The sequence below is a fragment of the Thermobia domestica genome, chromosome 13 (assembly GCF_964235325.1).
Source record: "Thermobia domestica chromosome 13, izTheDome1.hap1.1, whole genome shotgun sequence".
NCBI classification, from domain to species: domain Eukaryota; kingdom Metazoa; phylum Arthropoda; class Insecta; order Zygentoma; family Lepismatidae; genus Thermobia; species Thermobia domestica.
Genome location: NC_137466.1, coordinates 160,516,682 through 160,534,704, shown reverse-complemented (window position 1 = coordinate 160,534,704; position 18,023 = coordinate 160,516,682). Strand labels below are relative to the sequence as shown.

The 18,023-nt window shown below is 34.6% G+C and overlaps 1 protein-coding gene across 2 annotated transcripts in view; it reads right to left on the bottom strand.

The window, feature by feature from the left end:
* LOC145668685 (uncharacterized) overlaps window positions 1-18,023 on the bottom strand; it is a 742,633-nt gene that overhangs the window by 687,107 nt on the left and 37,503 nt on the right. For both annotated transcript variants that reach the window (XM_081736754.1, XM_081736755.1), the window contains exons 10-12: window positions 17,832-17,945; window positions 16,110-16,277; window positions 12,566-12,817 (exon numbers count right to left, since the gene is read on the bottom strand). In XM_081736754.1, coding sequence (XP_081592880.1) covers window positions 12,566-12,817; window positions 16,110-16,277; window positions 17,832-17,945 — 534 coding nt within the window. The remainder of the gene's footprint in view (window positions 1-12,565; window positions 12,818-16,109; window positions 16,278-17,831; window positions 17,946-18,023) is intronic.

The window sequence follows — 18,023 nt, the reverse complement described above, 5'->3', positions numbered from 1 at the left end:
GATCTGTTACACATGAATCTTCCCATGTACTGCTGTGTTGTTACATCGTCATATTTTTGCCGGCCTCTATCGCCGAAACAAAGCCCAGGAGGTTAAATGTCATGTTTACGTGTTTTTACCTCTAGAAGCTTCTCGCTGAGCACGGGCGTGACTTTTAGAACACTGGATATAGTAAAAATTCAGTCTGAAAACAAGAATTTTAGGAAAACTAAAAATGGATCAAAAGATTGCGATCTTGGCCAATAATTAGTTTTTGAATTAGGGCCCACAAAATTTTTGAACGGCCCCTAAATCGAGTTTTCGTATTTTTTATGGAATAAGCACATCGTACTGAGTTAACTAATACTTTGGGTTTAGCTATACTAGATGTAGCCCGATATAAGGTCTACAAGAAAATTTTTGATTGGAATATATTGGATCTTCTGATCCAAAAACATGCTTAACTAGACTTGAAAAAGAAACAACTAAAATCATACAAAAAAAATCCAGTTCATTTCAACGAAAACAGAGAAACAATTCTCCATATGAATCAATGGGCTAAAAACAACAAAGATGGCGCAGGTATTCAACAAAGTTTATCCTGAAAACTCAACATAATTCCCAGTGCTACACTTACTTACGATAGACTTAACCAGCGAGATGGCACACGTTTAACTTCCTGATGTGTGATAAGCGTTTTGTCTCCCAGTATCATTCTGCCTGGTTTTCTTGACTTTCCAAGTCTAAATAAATAATTCCTTTTTATCATTTTAGTGTGTAGGAAAGGAACGAAATCGTAACACACAGCTTGATTCATTACATTGAGACGAATCTGAATGTGCCTTTACGTAGGAAATGCAGTGTTTCTACTACCGTTGTGTTCGATCTGCAGGCCACCTTTACTGACTTGTCCGGCCTCAAACCTCTTTACAGGCTTTCTACAGGCCGGGGACGGTGCGGACTCGGCACTGTGATAGGCACCACCTGAGGAGTCCGAAAGCACAATAGTCCATTGAATTGGCATCTAGACTTTTAACGAGGATGCCAGAGAAGGAAATTTCCGGAATTCCAGTTGCCTGTTCCATTCGGCGATACAATTTCAGTGATATTTTCACCGTGTGGCTGAATGCCTTTTTTTTGATGCAGTTCAACCTGGTTCACGTCTTGTTCGTACAATGCCGGAAATTCTTGCTTGTACATTTTAGTCGGAACATGAGTCGGAGTCGGGACTACCGTACACAGCACTGATTTTGAAGTTTCGTTCCACCTTTCGGAGACGCAGTTTTCCACTGTATGAGAAACCTGCCACAATCCTGAACAATTTTCGGAAACTCTTTGCGCACTGGCGGAAGAACGTGCTTTGGCATCAAGAGGTTTGTATATAATGGCACAAACTTTACCACAGTCCTGAAGCAAGTCCGCACCTCATCAAGGGTAAAAACAAATTTCCATCGATCACTCGCAATATGGTCATACAGATTCCTGCAGCTCCCTTTTCGCTTACCCATGTGACACGGTTTCAGGTCATGCACACTGATCCTGCGAACAACCGTTAAGGTGTAAATCCCTGCGAATGGCATGGCAGGTTTCTAGCTGCTCGCGTCTGTGGTGGGCCTAGCGCTCTTTGCCGCGTATTTCCGTATAATGCGATTCATAGTGGCACTATCTACACGAAAATTACGCACTTTAAACATTTCTATGATGTGCGATGCCGTGATCTTAGCGTCGAAAAGGACCAATACGAACCCCTCCAGAATCTGTCTACTTTCGGTGGTATCAGTCTACGCTCGACACACTGCTCTACTATGTGACTAACAAGATACTGTTGCTTGTCTCGTGGCAATCTCAAGGCGATGGGTTGCGAATGCGCGGTACAGTTGCACACTGACTTCGGCTCAATATAATTGAATCAACCTCTGTAGAAATCAGACCCTGTACAGGGCTTCTGATTTCGCTCACAAAATAGCTCGCTTTCAATCCGCTCTGAAATCATGTTCATGTAAAATAGGATTGCATAAATTAGGTAAAAACTGAAATATTGTAAAATCTGTTGTGTCCCATGATTATGCTTTGTAGGCTCAAAGTGACAGACTACTAATGAAAGTGAATGATTATGAAAGAATTGGTAGGATCGGAATGTGGAAGGAAACACGAGAACCTCGAGAAAACCCACAGTTACCACCCGCGTTAAAACGCCAATAATTTCCGTCGGGTCAACATCACATCGTTTCACTGCACTCACAAAAGTTCAAGTAACAGCACTGAAACTGTTTCGCGCCGTTTGACAGGTTTTCCGCAATATTCCTGCGAGTCAACTAGTTCTCTACGGCTATCCCGTAACTTTTGCTTTTTAAATGTATTTTTCTCTAGATCTCACTGGTATGGAATTATCTTGTCCAATATTAACTTATTGTGCCTAAAGCCACGTTAGTGGTCTCCGAATATTCTATTACTGTAAGAGGTTGCCAGTGCTACAAGAATATTTGTTCCTCGGTAATTATACAGTAATCCGTTCTGTCTCCTGTTATACATACACTATGTACACTGTAATAAACTTGAGTGTGTGTGACTTAACCATTCCTTAGAAACTACTATTTTTTGAAATATAAGACGGATTTACTTATTTGATATGCCTTCAAAAGTTTAACTGGGATGAAAAAACTCCCGGTAATTTTTATAGTTCTTCGATTCTAAAAGGGAAAATCCCAAACTAAAAGTACCGAGGTTCGTACTCCATTGCCCTACCTACTTAAACAAGGTTTCACAATAATGTTCCAGGACCTGTAATTGCTAATCACAGAAAATTGAGATTAATGCTATGATATTCTTCTTTTTCAGGATGTATGAAGATTTGATAGATAGGGAACCTCTTCCCTTCTGAAGATCGGACATTGAAGACACACAATGATTTTCATTGCCATGTATTCTTATATGATCAAAGAGTGAACAATAAGTTTTGATGCAAATTAAGAGAATCAACAACAGAGATGATCAGTTACTGCGAGAGGTGCCATATCTCGTGGATGTATTTTCAAGGTTTCCACAAAAAAATGAAGATCGATTTCCCTGACACGAATTCTTGTTTACCCTGACAAACTCTTGAATATAAATGGGAAGATATGGGGTAAGTTCTATCATACACTTTTTAAGCGGCCTCCTTCATCCCCAAAGCGGACTAACACACACCTGTAATTACCATTTTCATATTTGTTATGTTCAATGCGAGTAATTATTTACACAAAATTCAACATGTAGGTATATAACAATATATGATACAGTAATACATACCTCGACATTGGCAATTAGACATTTTTTGCTTGAAAAAACAACAAAAAGCAATCAATAATATATTGCCAAATCTCTCTGAGCCCAAAATATCAGTTCTAATGGTGTCAACCCTGAGCCATGTTAATCCTCACATTTACATTTTTAAACAGAATTTTGTTCTGGTTTTAGTTCCTGAATTTGTTCTATGAAAACGTCTTGTTCCTGTTTGTAATATAATTCCATTTGTTTATTTTTTGCTTCCAATTTCTTAACTTCAGCACTTAGTTCTCTTCTTTCATCTTTGAATTTACTTTCCTCTGCAATTTGGATTCGTTTCTGCTTAAGGTATTCATCATAGCTGAACGAACTGAGAAAAGCATTCTCCGATCAATAGGAACAGATTCCACACCTCCATAGTACATAATTGCATCATGCATCCGCCTCTGTTCTACCAGAGAATCTTCGATTTGGTTTTCTACAGTAAGTGCCTTATTGACTGAGAACCCGCCATTCAATGAGGAATCGCCGTGTGATAAAATTAAAACATATTTTCACAACATGCCACAAATTGGACTATTCTTGTTTCTTGGCCATTACTTTTGCAAAGAAGTCAACTAACCTGATGCTGCCCATCTTCTATTCGTACTCTCTGAAGTCATGAGACCCCTGGATTTCAGTACAGAAAGACATAAATTTAAACTTTGCTTTCTCAGTTACAGGATCAGATATTCGGTTATGTTCATACAGAGTTTGTAGCATGCATTTCATCCTAGTCTGAGCAAGTTCTGGATTGTTCTTTTGTAGCCTAGGGTCCAAAGCTGACAGAGCACGTATTAGTTTGTACTTCAGAGGGCTCCTTTCCACAATCTTCTTGATTGTGCCTAGCAAAAAGTTTCGACTGTCATGCATGAAAGCTAGTTTATCTTTGTCTGATGCTTTCAGTAGTTTTTCTGTCTTAAAACCACTGTCCACATTTCTTATTTCTGGCAAATTTTCATTTGCAGTCAAATCCAAAGCAAGAAGCTTCACTGCACTGTCAGCAAGTTTCATAATGCTTTGTTTGACATAACGATTCATCAGATTCCTTAACAGAGATAGAAATTTTGAGTACAGGAAACAGACAAATAGCTCAAGACTCTGGAATTTCCTTTAAAATGGTTCACACTCTGCTATGACAGTTTTGAAGAAACATCATTTAAACTTCATGAATTGCCTTGCACATTTACGTTCCCGGATGTTTCTCATTACTCCAGAAATGGACATCCTTCACAGGATAATATGGAGCATGTTTGCTACCTGCTGCAGTCAGACCATAGCATGAAGGTTCGCATGATTAAAGAATATGTTGTTCTGAACCATGAAACGATCCTGCAGACCATGGAAGATCTGGGATAAAGGAAGATTCGTGCCTTATTTTTGACTGAAAAGGAAAAAGCTCAGAAATTCGAGTTCTATAGACTTTTTCCTATTTCCCAAATTCAAACTGGCACTTAAAGGGACAGCATTTCACAACTACTCAAGTTATCCAGAAATCCGTGATGGCATAACTCAACCGCATTCAAGAAAATGACTTCTAAATCAGTTTTATAAACCTCGTGAAACCGGCAAATCTGTGCACTAAGAAAAACGAAGACTATTCTGAATAATCTTCACCGTGATTTGGTCCAGTAAATTCAGCTTTCCAGGTACCAGCATCAGTCTTGGAGCTCTATTGTCAGACTTTGTATATTACTGATTTGCAGTTAAGCTACTTATTATTTACTGAAGAACTTATTTAAAAAAAAAAAAAAAAAAAAAAAAAGAATAACAGTCATGATAAAATTTGATGCAAGTAGCGATGGCACATGTACATACTTGTTCTATGGAACTGAAGTTATCGGCTTTCAATTCATTACGAAAGAAGACTGAATAAGTAAAAGCAAAAAATTTCAGTTCCACAGGACAGGATATGTTTCGTATATTCCATCGAGTACCTTTTAAGCTCAATCTCTATATTTTCATCTACTTGTAAATCCATTTCCACGATTTAAAAAAGAAAAAAAAAAAGAAAGAAAGAAAGAAAAACCTACTAAAACGTCGATGAAGTGAAATATATATGTTAAAGAATATTATGGCAAAACTGCTCTTTTATTAAATTAATTCTCCGCGTATTTCTACGCTATGCTTTAGTAAGTTTTTCTTATTAAAACAACAAATATCTGATCAGTCAGGTCAGAAAGAGAGTTACTGTTATAAAGCAATTCTTTATTTGAAAAAAAAAATCAAAAATTAAAAATACAACAGTCTTTAAGCCTGGGTCAAAACAGCATCTACTTAAAAATTCGAGTTTTTGATTCACCGATTTACTATAATCACTGCGAAAATAAGAATATTTATATATACATATCCAGGCTTAAAGATGAGATTTGCCAATTATTTGAATAATGCGAGGCGCTATTCTGACCCAGACTGAACAAATACTTTCTTTTTACAAAATTCAACTGTACAAATAAGCAAACATTAGTATATACATCAATATGGATGCCAATAATTTCACTACTTACAAAATATTTCAATAGTATTCCACGATAAATAAATATATTGTATAATTACAAAAATATATCAATGAAAATACATTAAACCAACTATAGTGAAATCTGGCATGTTAGTTATTACAAGCATGCAGGACGAACAGTTATGTCCGCAGATTACGAAAATATCATTTGTCAAAAAATTAATTCCCAAACTATATTGGACTATTTTATATATAAGTACTTTACCACAACCTACACCTGAGAAAATTTAGGATTTTTTTTTTTTTAAGTTATTTCTTGCTACAGTGAAGTTTGATAAGCAAACTGGAAGTTTAAAATCGTTCTTTGGTCCTCTTTTTTTATAAATAAATATCACATATCCTATTTTACAGAATATAAGACGCACTTTTGTTGTTTCGAAAAATAGTCTCAAAATTCAAATTTTGTTTTGTATACAAAACTGACTGTCCACGGGTGAGTTAATGTGCCACAATAGAAGTTCTGTACGAGGACGGAGCAATAAGTAACGCGAAAGTTTTTCATGTTATATCGACCTGGGACGTGAAAAGTACTTTGAATTTCTCACTGTACTTCGTAGTTGTTCGATCAGGTGTATCTCTAGTGGCAGTAGTCTAACGCACGATGCATATATAAGGCGTGTGTTGCAGACTCCTGCTTGTGAAGAGCAGAGATGTGTAGGGTTTTTTTTTTTTAATGGAAAAAAGACAAAACCAGGGTGAAATTCACAGGGAAATGGTATGCGTGTATAGGGGAGACTGGGCCGTAGCTACATCGCCAGGTGTGCAGACCCTTTGAAGACGGCCGTTTGAACTTTGCAGATTTGTCAAGTGTCAGGCATCCAGTGAACATTACCAAGCCAATAGAATGTCACGGCCACTGAAGAATTAATTCGTAATTGCCTGGGAATCCATTGTATACGATATAGTGTATGATGAGGTGAAGAACTTTTCGGCTGGCTACCGTTTTAATTCCAATGACGAAACCAAATCGGTTATGCGCCGATTGCTATATTCCGAAAAAGTCTGGACTTCTATGCACAGGTAATTTTGAAACTTATGTGACAATGAGAAACGTGTGTTCAAAGACTTTACGGCTATGCTGAAAAGTAGCTTTAATATGAGTCTACTTTTTATATACTCTTGATGTGTTACCTATTACACTTTCTTGTACATAAATCGTTGCGCTATATTTATTGATCCGCTTTCGTATATGTTGGGATAATAAAGGGCGCGCACATAGTAATATACTGCACTGTTAGAGATGTGAGAGAGCTCAGATATAATGGCAAGTGTTCTATAACTAGTTCGGTTTTGTACTTGAAATTTGGTTTAATTCTGTTGTTAACTGCGTAAGCTAATATTTCTTTCAATTCCAAATTAAAAAACTAACAAACTAAAATACGTCTTATAGTCAGTAAAATAGTGTTTATTTCTACTTCGTATCAAAACATCCTGACACATGTGTCAAAAAAAGATTTTTAAAACTAGGAGTATTTTTATATATATTAGAAACAGTAATTAATTGATCGCTGTAATGTATATATCAAGGATAAAGCTAGTCAAGTAGTTCAAAATTCAAATTTTCCAATGTCAGTTTAATAACACTAAATACACTAGTAAGGCACGCGCAATCCACGTAGATGCAATTTGTTCTACGTGGATTTATTCACAGTGACTTCACTGTAACGAAATTATTTATTAGTGTGATTTACAAAGTTATATTTTCCTTGTGACCATATAAATAAAAAGGAAGCATAACAATGATTTTAAATTAAAGAAAATTCGTGGATGGTGCAAGACTGTTTCTATGAAAATGTGTAGTAGTGAATAGAATAAGTATATATTGAAGTACTATATTGTTTTCAACAATGCATTAATAAGATTTTGACATGAAGATAATATAATAGCATATGCAACAACGGAAAAATGTTATAATACCCACTCATTGAGTATTGATGAATTTCACCCTCTCTTTTCGATTGGTTACTGTTCACAAATAGGGGCTGACGACTACTCTGTACAGTAATTACTGTCACGTTTCTGTCGTCTTTTATTCGTGAAAGCATGAACAAGATCCGATCAAAACACTGAATTTCTTTTTCTAGTGCTGCGTATTTTCTATGTACAGTTTACACAGTCTTTTACATTTTATATATACATTACGTTCGCATGTGTACGTGCGTAAGTACATGTGCTTCATTTAAATAATAAAATGTTAATACTGATTAAAAAGGAGTCAATATATAATGGAATATTTTCCAGTAAACACTGAATTTCATTAGGAAGTATTGATATGTCAACCAAAAAGATATTATACATTATTATTTCTTATAATTAGACATCGGACTTTTATGCAAGTGAGTATTTTGTACGCTTATTTGCATCTCTGTTAAACTTGGTAGGGGTTTCTAACAACAATAAAATCGAATTTGAAGTTTTATAGTGCATATGAATGCATATTTCAAACACTAAAGCATATATTAAGGCTTAAGAGCTTATTCAGCATATTCTATAAGTTTTTATTTCAAATATATGCTTATAGCATGCAATAAACATTGTTTTAGTTTGTATTTTTAATGCATTTAAAAACAATGTTTTTTCACGTGAAAGGATGGAAGAATGCCTAGTTCATGGAGGACCAATATTGTCAGCAACCGATCTGCAGAACAAAGACGCTTACAATTGCCATGACTTAAGAGATATCTGATAATAATAGAGACTCATTGTAATATCGTGTCGACATCAATTCAGAAACAAGATACCCGAGGACTGCTGCTCAGTCAATATTAAGCTCTAATTGATAATAGTTCAGCACGAGCTCAAGTCTGTTCCTGGTAAATTCGGGCGCTCTGTGGAAAAGAAATTCACAGATTATCTTGCCAGAAAATAAAGAAACTTAATTTGCTCTTCTCTAAAAATATTGTCCAGTAACATCTGTTGATGTAGAGAGGTCATTTTCTGACTACAAATGTCACAACTTGACACCAAAACTGTAGAGGAACATCCCCTGATATACTGTAACGCTAATTACGGGAGGAAGGGAATCCTTAAAAACTAAAACTTTTTTTTTAATATATAGAAAAGTTAGTCTCGTATTAATTCGTGTAAATAATCTCTAAAATACAATTGTGAAGAAAAACTAGAGATCGTGTTCTCGTATCATTGTTCTTTTAATCTCATAATCTGTGTGTGTTTTAAAAAGTTAGCAGTATATAAACTGTAGATATCATAAAAATAAATTCTGAAATGAAGTCGCTGAAAGGTCGCCCGCAAGTACACCTTCGACGTTATATTTCACCTACAGAATTTTACCAAAACTTTGCATGTTTGAAAATGCTTTTTATTATATTGTTAGTGCATATTAAGTGCATTATTTTAACATGTTTAATAGCATATTTGCATGCATATTTCATAAATTTTAAGTGCATAAAAATCCGATGTCTATTCATAATAAATGATTCGGCTACAGTAAAAATCAAAATCCCACTCCCGAAAATTGCGGACAAAACAAAGATAGTGACTCCAACCCCTGTAACATATTGTTACTTTCAAACATTTCAATCGACCGATAAAGAATACCAAATTACGCCATCATCGAAATTATAGATTACTTTCAAAAACCTCAAACTGGCCAATAAATAATACCAAACTAAACTACTGAATTACCTTTTATTTCAAAAAGGCCAACAAATAAGCCAAACTACCTAAGTATTTGTTACTCCAAATAAAAGCAACTAGCCAGTAACATTAAACTTAATAACCGAAATTATAATCAGTCTTTACATCGGGGCTGACTAACATTCTGCATGGTAACTATTGTCATAATACTATTGCTAATCGTTTAGCTTAACCCTACAGATTAAATAGGACTGCGCACCTATACGGAACTGATACCAGGACGATACACATCACATGTAGGAACTAATCAGTTATTCACAACCGTTTCCTATTTCAGTGCGTATTTCTTACATTTAGTAAGATAAATCCATATAAATTTATGAATGATTCATAATTAAATAACAAAAAAACTGATTAAATAATAATAACGCAAAATGATTGTTTTACAGTATCTAGTAACTCCTTTCAGATTTATTACGTACGTACGTATACTAATTCGAAATGTATAACTCAACTGCGAGGTATTTTAAAAATATTCCTAAATAAATTATCATTTTTGTGAAAAATTAAACAAAAATCATCCCAATAAATAATTCAAATAAATACAGGATTTTTGTTAAATAAAGGAACTAAGAAAAAATACAAAAACTGGAATGTACAAATAGTTGGTGGGAATGGAACTTTTTAAAGGAGAAAATAAATGCACAATTCTTTGACCAACCAACAAAAATGCATTAAGAACTGATATATGCAAATATTACATACACTTATGATTGTCAAAAGATGGAAATTAAATTAAATCTTTATCCTACTGTTATGACTTCATGAAAATAGTTGGAGGAAAGGTGAGACCCCTAAGAAACTAATGGACATTGCTGTTCAGCATTATCACCACGACCCGTGTTTTTAAGGCCATATTTAATAGTTCAGATATGTAGGAAGCCCTCAGAATGGTAATAATTTCTATTTAATGAACAACTTAAAACAACCTATTCCAATCACATGTATGTCATATAGCCGAAGTGAAAAATAAGTTTTTGTAACTTTCTATTATTACCACCTATTGGAATATGAATACAAGAGAGCGTATTGATTTTCTCATAGCATTATCTCTATCGAATTAACTAAGAACTTTATGACTCATGCAAATTCTATACACTCGAGCAATTCTCAAAGTATGCATACACAATCCTGCCACAAGCATTTTAGCTGGATATACGTATAAAATACATAAAGTATTTAAATATGTACTTCGTGCATCTTTAAATCAGCTTTCATCGTATAAAATTGATGTTATAAATTATCTTCCTTAAAAGAAATAATACGAAAAATACGAAATAATATGAGTATGAAAAATTACAAATTTCATATATAAGTCTTCAGAACTAAGTCTTTTTAAAATTATTATTATTAATAACAAAGTTGTCCTATATTTCCATCCGTACAAGAAACTTCATTGTGATCAAAGGTTTTTCGTTGCACTACATTGAGTGTAACTAGAAATGCAGATAGCTCGATTTTTAACATGACTACATAGTAGTCAACACAGACACAAACCTCCCTAGCTTATTTATTTGAAGTTTCGTTTCAGGACTGAGCCTACTTGAGACATGGACATGCATTTTTACGTTGGATCCGAATCAGATTAGAGAACACAACAAAGTAAGAGGGGTTACATACATGTACACAAAGAAAAATTGTTGTGAATTTTAGTGTTAACCTTCTACGTTTATCACGTATGAAAATAAAAATTTAAGAAATTTGTTTAGAAAGTGGAAGGAGCTAAAGAACGTCAAGGAAAATTATAATATAAGGTGTCTTTATGCGATATTCTTTCTATCGATCAGACAGACAATACAACTATCAATAAGCCCGCCCCGCTGGTCTAGTGTCTAGTGTGAACGTCTTTAGTGTAAGAGGTAAAAGATTCGATTCCTGATAGGAGAGCTTTCAAATTTTGAATGCATTACGCTGGTTCGGATTCCACCTTAAACTGTAGGGCCACGTTTCACTTAGCCTTGGTGCTGAAAAGGGACGATAAACTCCAGATTAACCAACGCATTTCAAAAAATATACAGAAGCAGAGAAAACACGTCGAAACTGAAAGCAAACATTTTTTAGTCAAGTCATATTACGAAAACAATAGTCAGTAACAGTTAATATTTTGTTATTTTTGGGAGGGAGGGGGGAGAACAAAATGAAAGAATATTCAGTATAATGTCCCACCGTTATGATTTTAAGCCTAAAGTAATAGGTGTTAAATTCAAGATAATGATTATGGAAGAACTAGTGGATTGAGAATGTATGAGGAAAACAGGAAGAAAATACAAAACACGGTTTTCACTAGATCACGTGGCGTGGGATCGAAGAAGTGACACCTCTCACCAAAGATAAACGCTGTAACACTGAACCACCCTTCATTTCTTGGGGCTTGAACATTGTTTGTCACCATTGAGCCCAGATAAAACGTGAATTTACAGTTTAACATTAACATATAACGACATAAATCGCAACCACATGAAATTCCACTAGAAACTGAAACCAGGTATCCCACATCCAAGACAAAAGTCTTCTTACTGCTAGTAATGAACAATTATATGAAAATTCATTTTGGAACTACTTCATTAAAAAAAAAAAAAAAAAAATCGGATCATACCGTTAAATATACAACAAAGCCTACAGAAGACGTTATTACTCAACTTCACGAGATAGAAAAGAAAAAGAAAGAAAAAAAAAACATACTCGAAATGCAAAACTATCTGGACCCACAAATAAGAGAGATTTAAGGAAATTTATTTACTATGAAAAATTGTACTGGGTTCATATATAAAATATCTAGCAAAGCATACTGAAAAACAAGTAAATTCTGTAATTCTTTCCCCTTTTTTTCAAGTTAAAAAACACAAAGGAATCGAAACATCATACACTTTGGATGATACTATATTTTTTCCTACTACTGAAATAAAGAACTCAGTAATATAGGAATTCTTTCAGCCAACCTGAAATTTGACTGTTAAATGTAATTTTTTAATCTACTTCTAAGAAACTCATTCTTGCCCTGTTATAGAGAACGTGATAGACGCATCATCTCATGCACTAAGAATTGACTTTCGATAGAAATATAACTAACATAATAACGACGTGTCATAAAACTGATATGGGATTCACCTGCTCCTGATGTTTCTGTTTCAAAGTGCATATCTCTTTGGCAAATTTCTCTTCAATCTGCGATTCCCTAAGTGCGAACTGCTCCTGTAAATGAAGCTTCAATCTTGCCACAGCATTCGAATGAGCTTCATCAAACTGCGATTTTAAGGATTCCAGTTGCTCCTCTGTAGAAGTCTTGCTGATTTCTGCTGAAGATGCATCACTTGTGCGCTGGTGAATCTGCCAACTGGTTTGCTGACTTAAGAATTCCACCTTAAATGAACAAAAAGTACACATATACAGTAAAATGTCCGTTTAACGAATGTCAGTATAACAAAATGTTCAGAACTAAGAGATTATTTTAGGCCCTTTTCCTTATTTAATGTGTGTTAAAACATTTCATTTTAGCGAATTTCGAACTTTCAACATAACGAATGTCGCATATTTAACTTTACTTTATTAAAATATGAAATTAATCCTGTTTTATAATATAAATATTTCTCTTATTATATTATTATTCAGATGATATGGTAGCCATTTTCCATTCATGCCCGTAATCGGTTGAACAGGATACCGATTTAAAAGTGACAGTGTAATGCAAAAATAAATCACTAATGAGAAACTGTGGCAGACATTATGAGTGATAGAAATCCATGTAATAGTAAGATACAAATGAAGGAAGCATCTCAAAGTGACCAGCAGAGTTTAACACTTGTGGAGGCAAAGAACATGGCACGAAGATATTCTTCTGTCACGAGGAGTAGGATATTGGGATTGAGTGCGTTATACTGTAAAGCTCTTTTTGCACCTATCAATGGATAAAATCCAGTAACAAGTCTGCCATGAAAGTCAATATTATATAGAAAACATGTAACCACAGTGAGAAAAGTACAAGGTAAATTAGTAATATTGTGGAATATTAATTTCCTTTTGTCGGGGCTATGCTACGGATAAAACAGGCTCGAGTTAGTGCGAAAGATAAAAGTCAAATACATATCAGGACTGTTATTTAAACTTGAAATGAAGAACCTATTAAGTAACAATAGGAAGGGAGATAAATACATAAGACTGATTGAGAAATAAGTTACGTAGAAACACTATGATAATCACAATACAGCTAGGAGATAGAGGCGACGGAAAAATATAAGAACTTGGGAGATGGTTTGCTGATCAACAGCGAGCGTTGTTGGTAAGTCAGCTGGTGAGGCAACGTCACCTCGGAGCTCAGCATAATGAGAATAATCCACAAATAGATGTTCAATATTTGCCATTAGGACGCACACAATAGTGGGTCGTCGCCACGAAGTAGAAATCCATGCGTTACGTGAGAATGTCCGATGACAAGTCGATTAGAATTTGTTCCTCCTATCGAGAAGATCTTAAGTTGGTGATTAACAGCCTGATTCCTTTAAGCTGTCAGTATTGATGGAACTGAGCTGTGAATAGCGAACGCAGATCTGTGCTAGAATAAGGAAGAAAGCTCTCTTCATTCATGGGCACCAGCCTTTGCTGCACCGTCTGCCTCTTCATTACCAGCCATCCCAACATGGCTTGGGATCCAACACAGCCTATCTTCCCTGTGTTAATAATCTATGACAGAAGGATTTGCTGGACGATAAGCAGGCTTCTCAAAGCACTTTTGAGTGTCAACAGAATAATGTCCTGTGTAAATGATGTGTCCAGACATAGCGTAAAATTTGTTGCAATTGCAACCAGTTCAACAGTAGTGAAGAAAATGAATTTTAAAACTCTAAGTACGTGAAGGTGTAATAAAAAAAAAATCCAACAGAATCAGCATGCCTGGAACAGTCAGTGTAAAAGACTTCGGTCACGAAGTGATGTGTCAGAATCTGTGTTAAATTCATGTGCAGTGGTTGGTGACTATCTTGAACGGCCTTCTGTGATAGTGTTCAAAAGAAGGTCATAGACTTTTTCACAGAAAACAAGTTTAGAACATTGTGTACAATGTAAGAATTACAGAAATATTTCATGAAATTATTCTACCCATTTACTTCGTGACTCGATTTGATTTGATTTTTTGGGGTTTAGGTTCCCCTTTCAGCAGCGATGCTATATGAAGACGTGGACCTACAGCTTAACGTAGGATCCGAACCACATGAGCTCCCATCGGAGATCGAACCTAGGTCCCACGCCAAAGGCGCATACGCTAACCACTTAGTCACGACGGAGTTTCCATATTACTTCGTGTGCAAATCTTAATTTTTCTCTTATCTAATAAATATGAGGCTTCTTTTGTCTTTAAATTCATGTTGAAATAATGTAGATCCTGCAGTGAAAATAATAATTGACGAGTTCTTAAGAACACACTCAACTCAGTACAACAAATTTACACTATAACAAATTAATTTCGGACGTTTTGACAATCCCGTATTCTGGAAACTAACCAAAAGAAAACTTACACACTTCTAAATAGGCAAGATCGAGTCGAAATTAATCAACTTATTCTTCCAGTACTGGATAGTTACTCGCACGACAAACTCATTTTTCAAAATAATAATAATAATAATAATAATAATAATAATAATAATAATAATAATAAGTTTTAAAAACTTAGAATCCAAAACATCCATTCCACAATCAAACAAAAGCAACGTCAGAAAACCGAAGTTTGCATCTTACACCTTTACTTTAATAAAAATAAAATGTGCGTGCCTATAAATAATATTCAAAAATTATTTATTGACAACATAATTTGAATAATTTTACAAATAAATTCAAACAAGCTGAAATGCTCGTTCTTCTCATGGGAAGAACAAAGGTTTTTTGGAAAACATCTGAAAGGGATAAATGAATTCTGTTCCCTCCTTAGGGTGTTTCTCAAAATAAATTTATAGAAACCCAAGTGCTATCTATGTTTAAAAATTTATTTCAAAAAGGTTGTCTTTTTCCGTAAATATGTAACAAAGTCAATTTAATTTTTATATACACATGTTGAATACATCAAATATATCTACCATACACACATGACTGGAAAGCCAGCTGGCATGGCTAGATATTCTAAGACATAAGGCTAAAAGGTTTCAAGACTTGTCAGTCGCGTGTTTGAATCCCACTCAAGATATGGACATAAGCATTCATTTCTCCTTTAATTTTATTATCATTCATTTCTCATAGTCTCCTTTAGCCTGAAGGGCACAACTACGGAACGTAAAACACACAAATAAACAAAATAAATTACTCAGGAAATTGAATATACTACTGATAAAAGAGTTTAAAATAAAAACAGTTGAAATACAGTATTACAATATAAATTTAGATGTATCTTAATTTATTTTGGAATTTATTCTTTACAGCAATAAGATTCAGAGACACCGTAGTAACTTGTTTTCCTTAAACCTAAAGGATTGTTTAAACAAATTTACGAATCATATTTCTGGCAGTTCATTATTTCCTTCAAACACCAGTGAAGTAAAGTATATGGATTTCTTACGTACCATCCTACCCCACTCTCTAAAATCAAACACAAACAACGAAAGTACTATAATGCAATATTAATACTAAAATATACGACTAAAAGTCTCATACAATATTAAAATAAAAATACCTCTTTCTTATGGAAATCCACTTCCCACCGCTGAATTTCTAATTCACGATTTCGCAATTCTGCCTCTAAAGTTAATTTCTGCTGAAGTAATAGATCTTCTTTATCTCTCAATTTATCTTCAATCTCTTGTAGATTCATTTCCAGCATCCTCTTCTGACGACTCAACTCCTAGCAAATCACCAAACACATACATAAAATCTATTGTACTGACAAATAGGTTTAGCATATATACAAAAATTTTCGAATCATAAAACATGAAATCTACAGTTCGGTATGAAAAAAAATGGGATTTGAGTTTCCGCTAGTCTAACTTCTAAATTTTCTACATAATTACATCTTTTATTTGTACCTTCAGATACTTCAAAGTACACTTTGATAATATCAATCTACTATAAAAATCAGAAAATCAGAATTCAATTTAATTTGTTTACTTGCTTTTAATAATTCCTGTCACCACATATGGACCCCTACAGCTTAACAGAGAATCGAAATTATAAACTTGAACCGGGAATCTAACCCAGGTCCTCAATACCGAAAACGAAAACACTAGCAATTTAACCGCGATGCAGATCACCTTGATTTCATTCCACATCAGTTCAGCAATTAGTTTATTTTCTTTTTTCCTCTTTAATGTCTATTTCATACACATTGGTATGAGTGAAAATTAAACAATTGATAATTTGTCCATCCTATTTGGTCACGAAACAGAAAAATCCTCAACGGAACAGGTGGTCCTGTAATCCAATTATGCTGAAGGCAAGATAGTGTGTGGCCTATGCTTGTACAGTCAGCGACAGAAGTTCTTTCCGTTTGGTAAAATTTATTAGGATTTAGGATCTGGATTTCATCGGCTTCGGCATCGATGTCCATGCTAGCCCGTCACGTATGAGGGATGACGTCTCTCGCGACCATACTATCCGGGGAAAGGGAAGGAAGGAAGCGGCCTGGGACCTATATATGTTACGTACCACCCCGGCATTTGCCTGGTGTAAATTAGGAAAACCCAGGAAAACTTCATTCAGGATGGCTGCCCTAAAGAAGCTTTTACACTTTCTTCGATTGAGTGCCTCCACTGGGAATCGCGAATGAGACCAATCGCACTTCTAAAATTTTGGGAATAACGGAGGTATGGCTGTTTTGTATGTTCTTTTTAATTTATTGAAAACTGTACTCAAATGATCCTGTTTTATACAATCTAGCCACATCATTTCTTCCTACACACAGTGATTATACTTCATAATCTTGTGAAGATCATATCATTTCTCTGCATTTAATATTGAGTTGTTAGGAATGCGAGTTTTTGGCAACGTGGATTTTTTTTTTAACGTGCATTGTGACACACGAAGGAATGAAGTTCTTGAAATTATATCACTGGATAAATATACAGGCATAACAATATCAGTTTCATTATTAACCTTAATCAAATTCTTAACTTATGAACAGCGTAACGAATAAAAAAATACTAAATCTGTTACCGAAATGTAGGGAATTTCACTGTTGCAGCCAAAGTCGAAATCAAGTTAATCAAAATCTTTTATTACTCAGCAAATCCAGTAAAATTTTCAGTATCCTAAATCGATATTTCCACAACTTTTACAACTACAGAATATTGCCTAATAAGTCATTTATACTTCTTACGTTAAGATTTTCATAATTGTCATAATATAATGAGTTCATAATTCTTATTACGCTATGAATTACTAGTGTAAGAGTAGTACTGACCTGGTAAATTCTATCCTTTTCCATAACTTGACTCTCCATCATTTGTAACTTCATCTGAGTATGTTTCAATGTCGTTCTTTCTTCCTCTAAAAGACTTTCAATTTCAGCTTTTTCCTGTAGAGAAATATCAGTAATCATTACTTGCAAATTGATAATAATCTCTGAAACGTTTTTTAAAACTATTACATCATG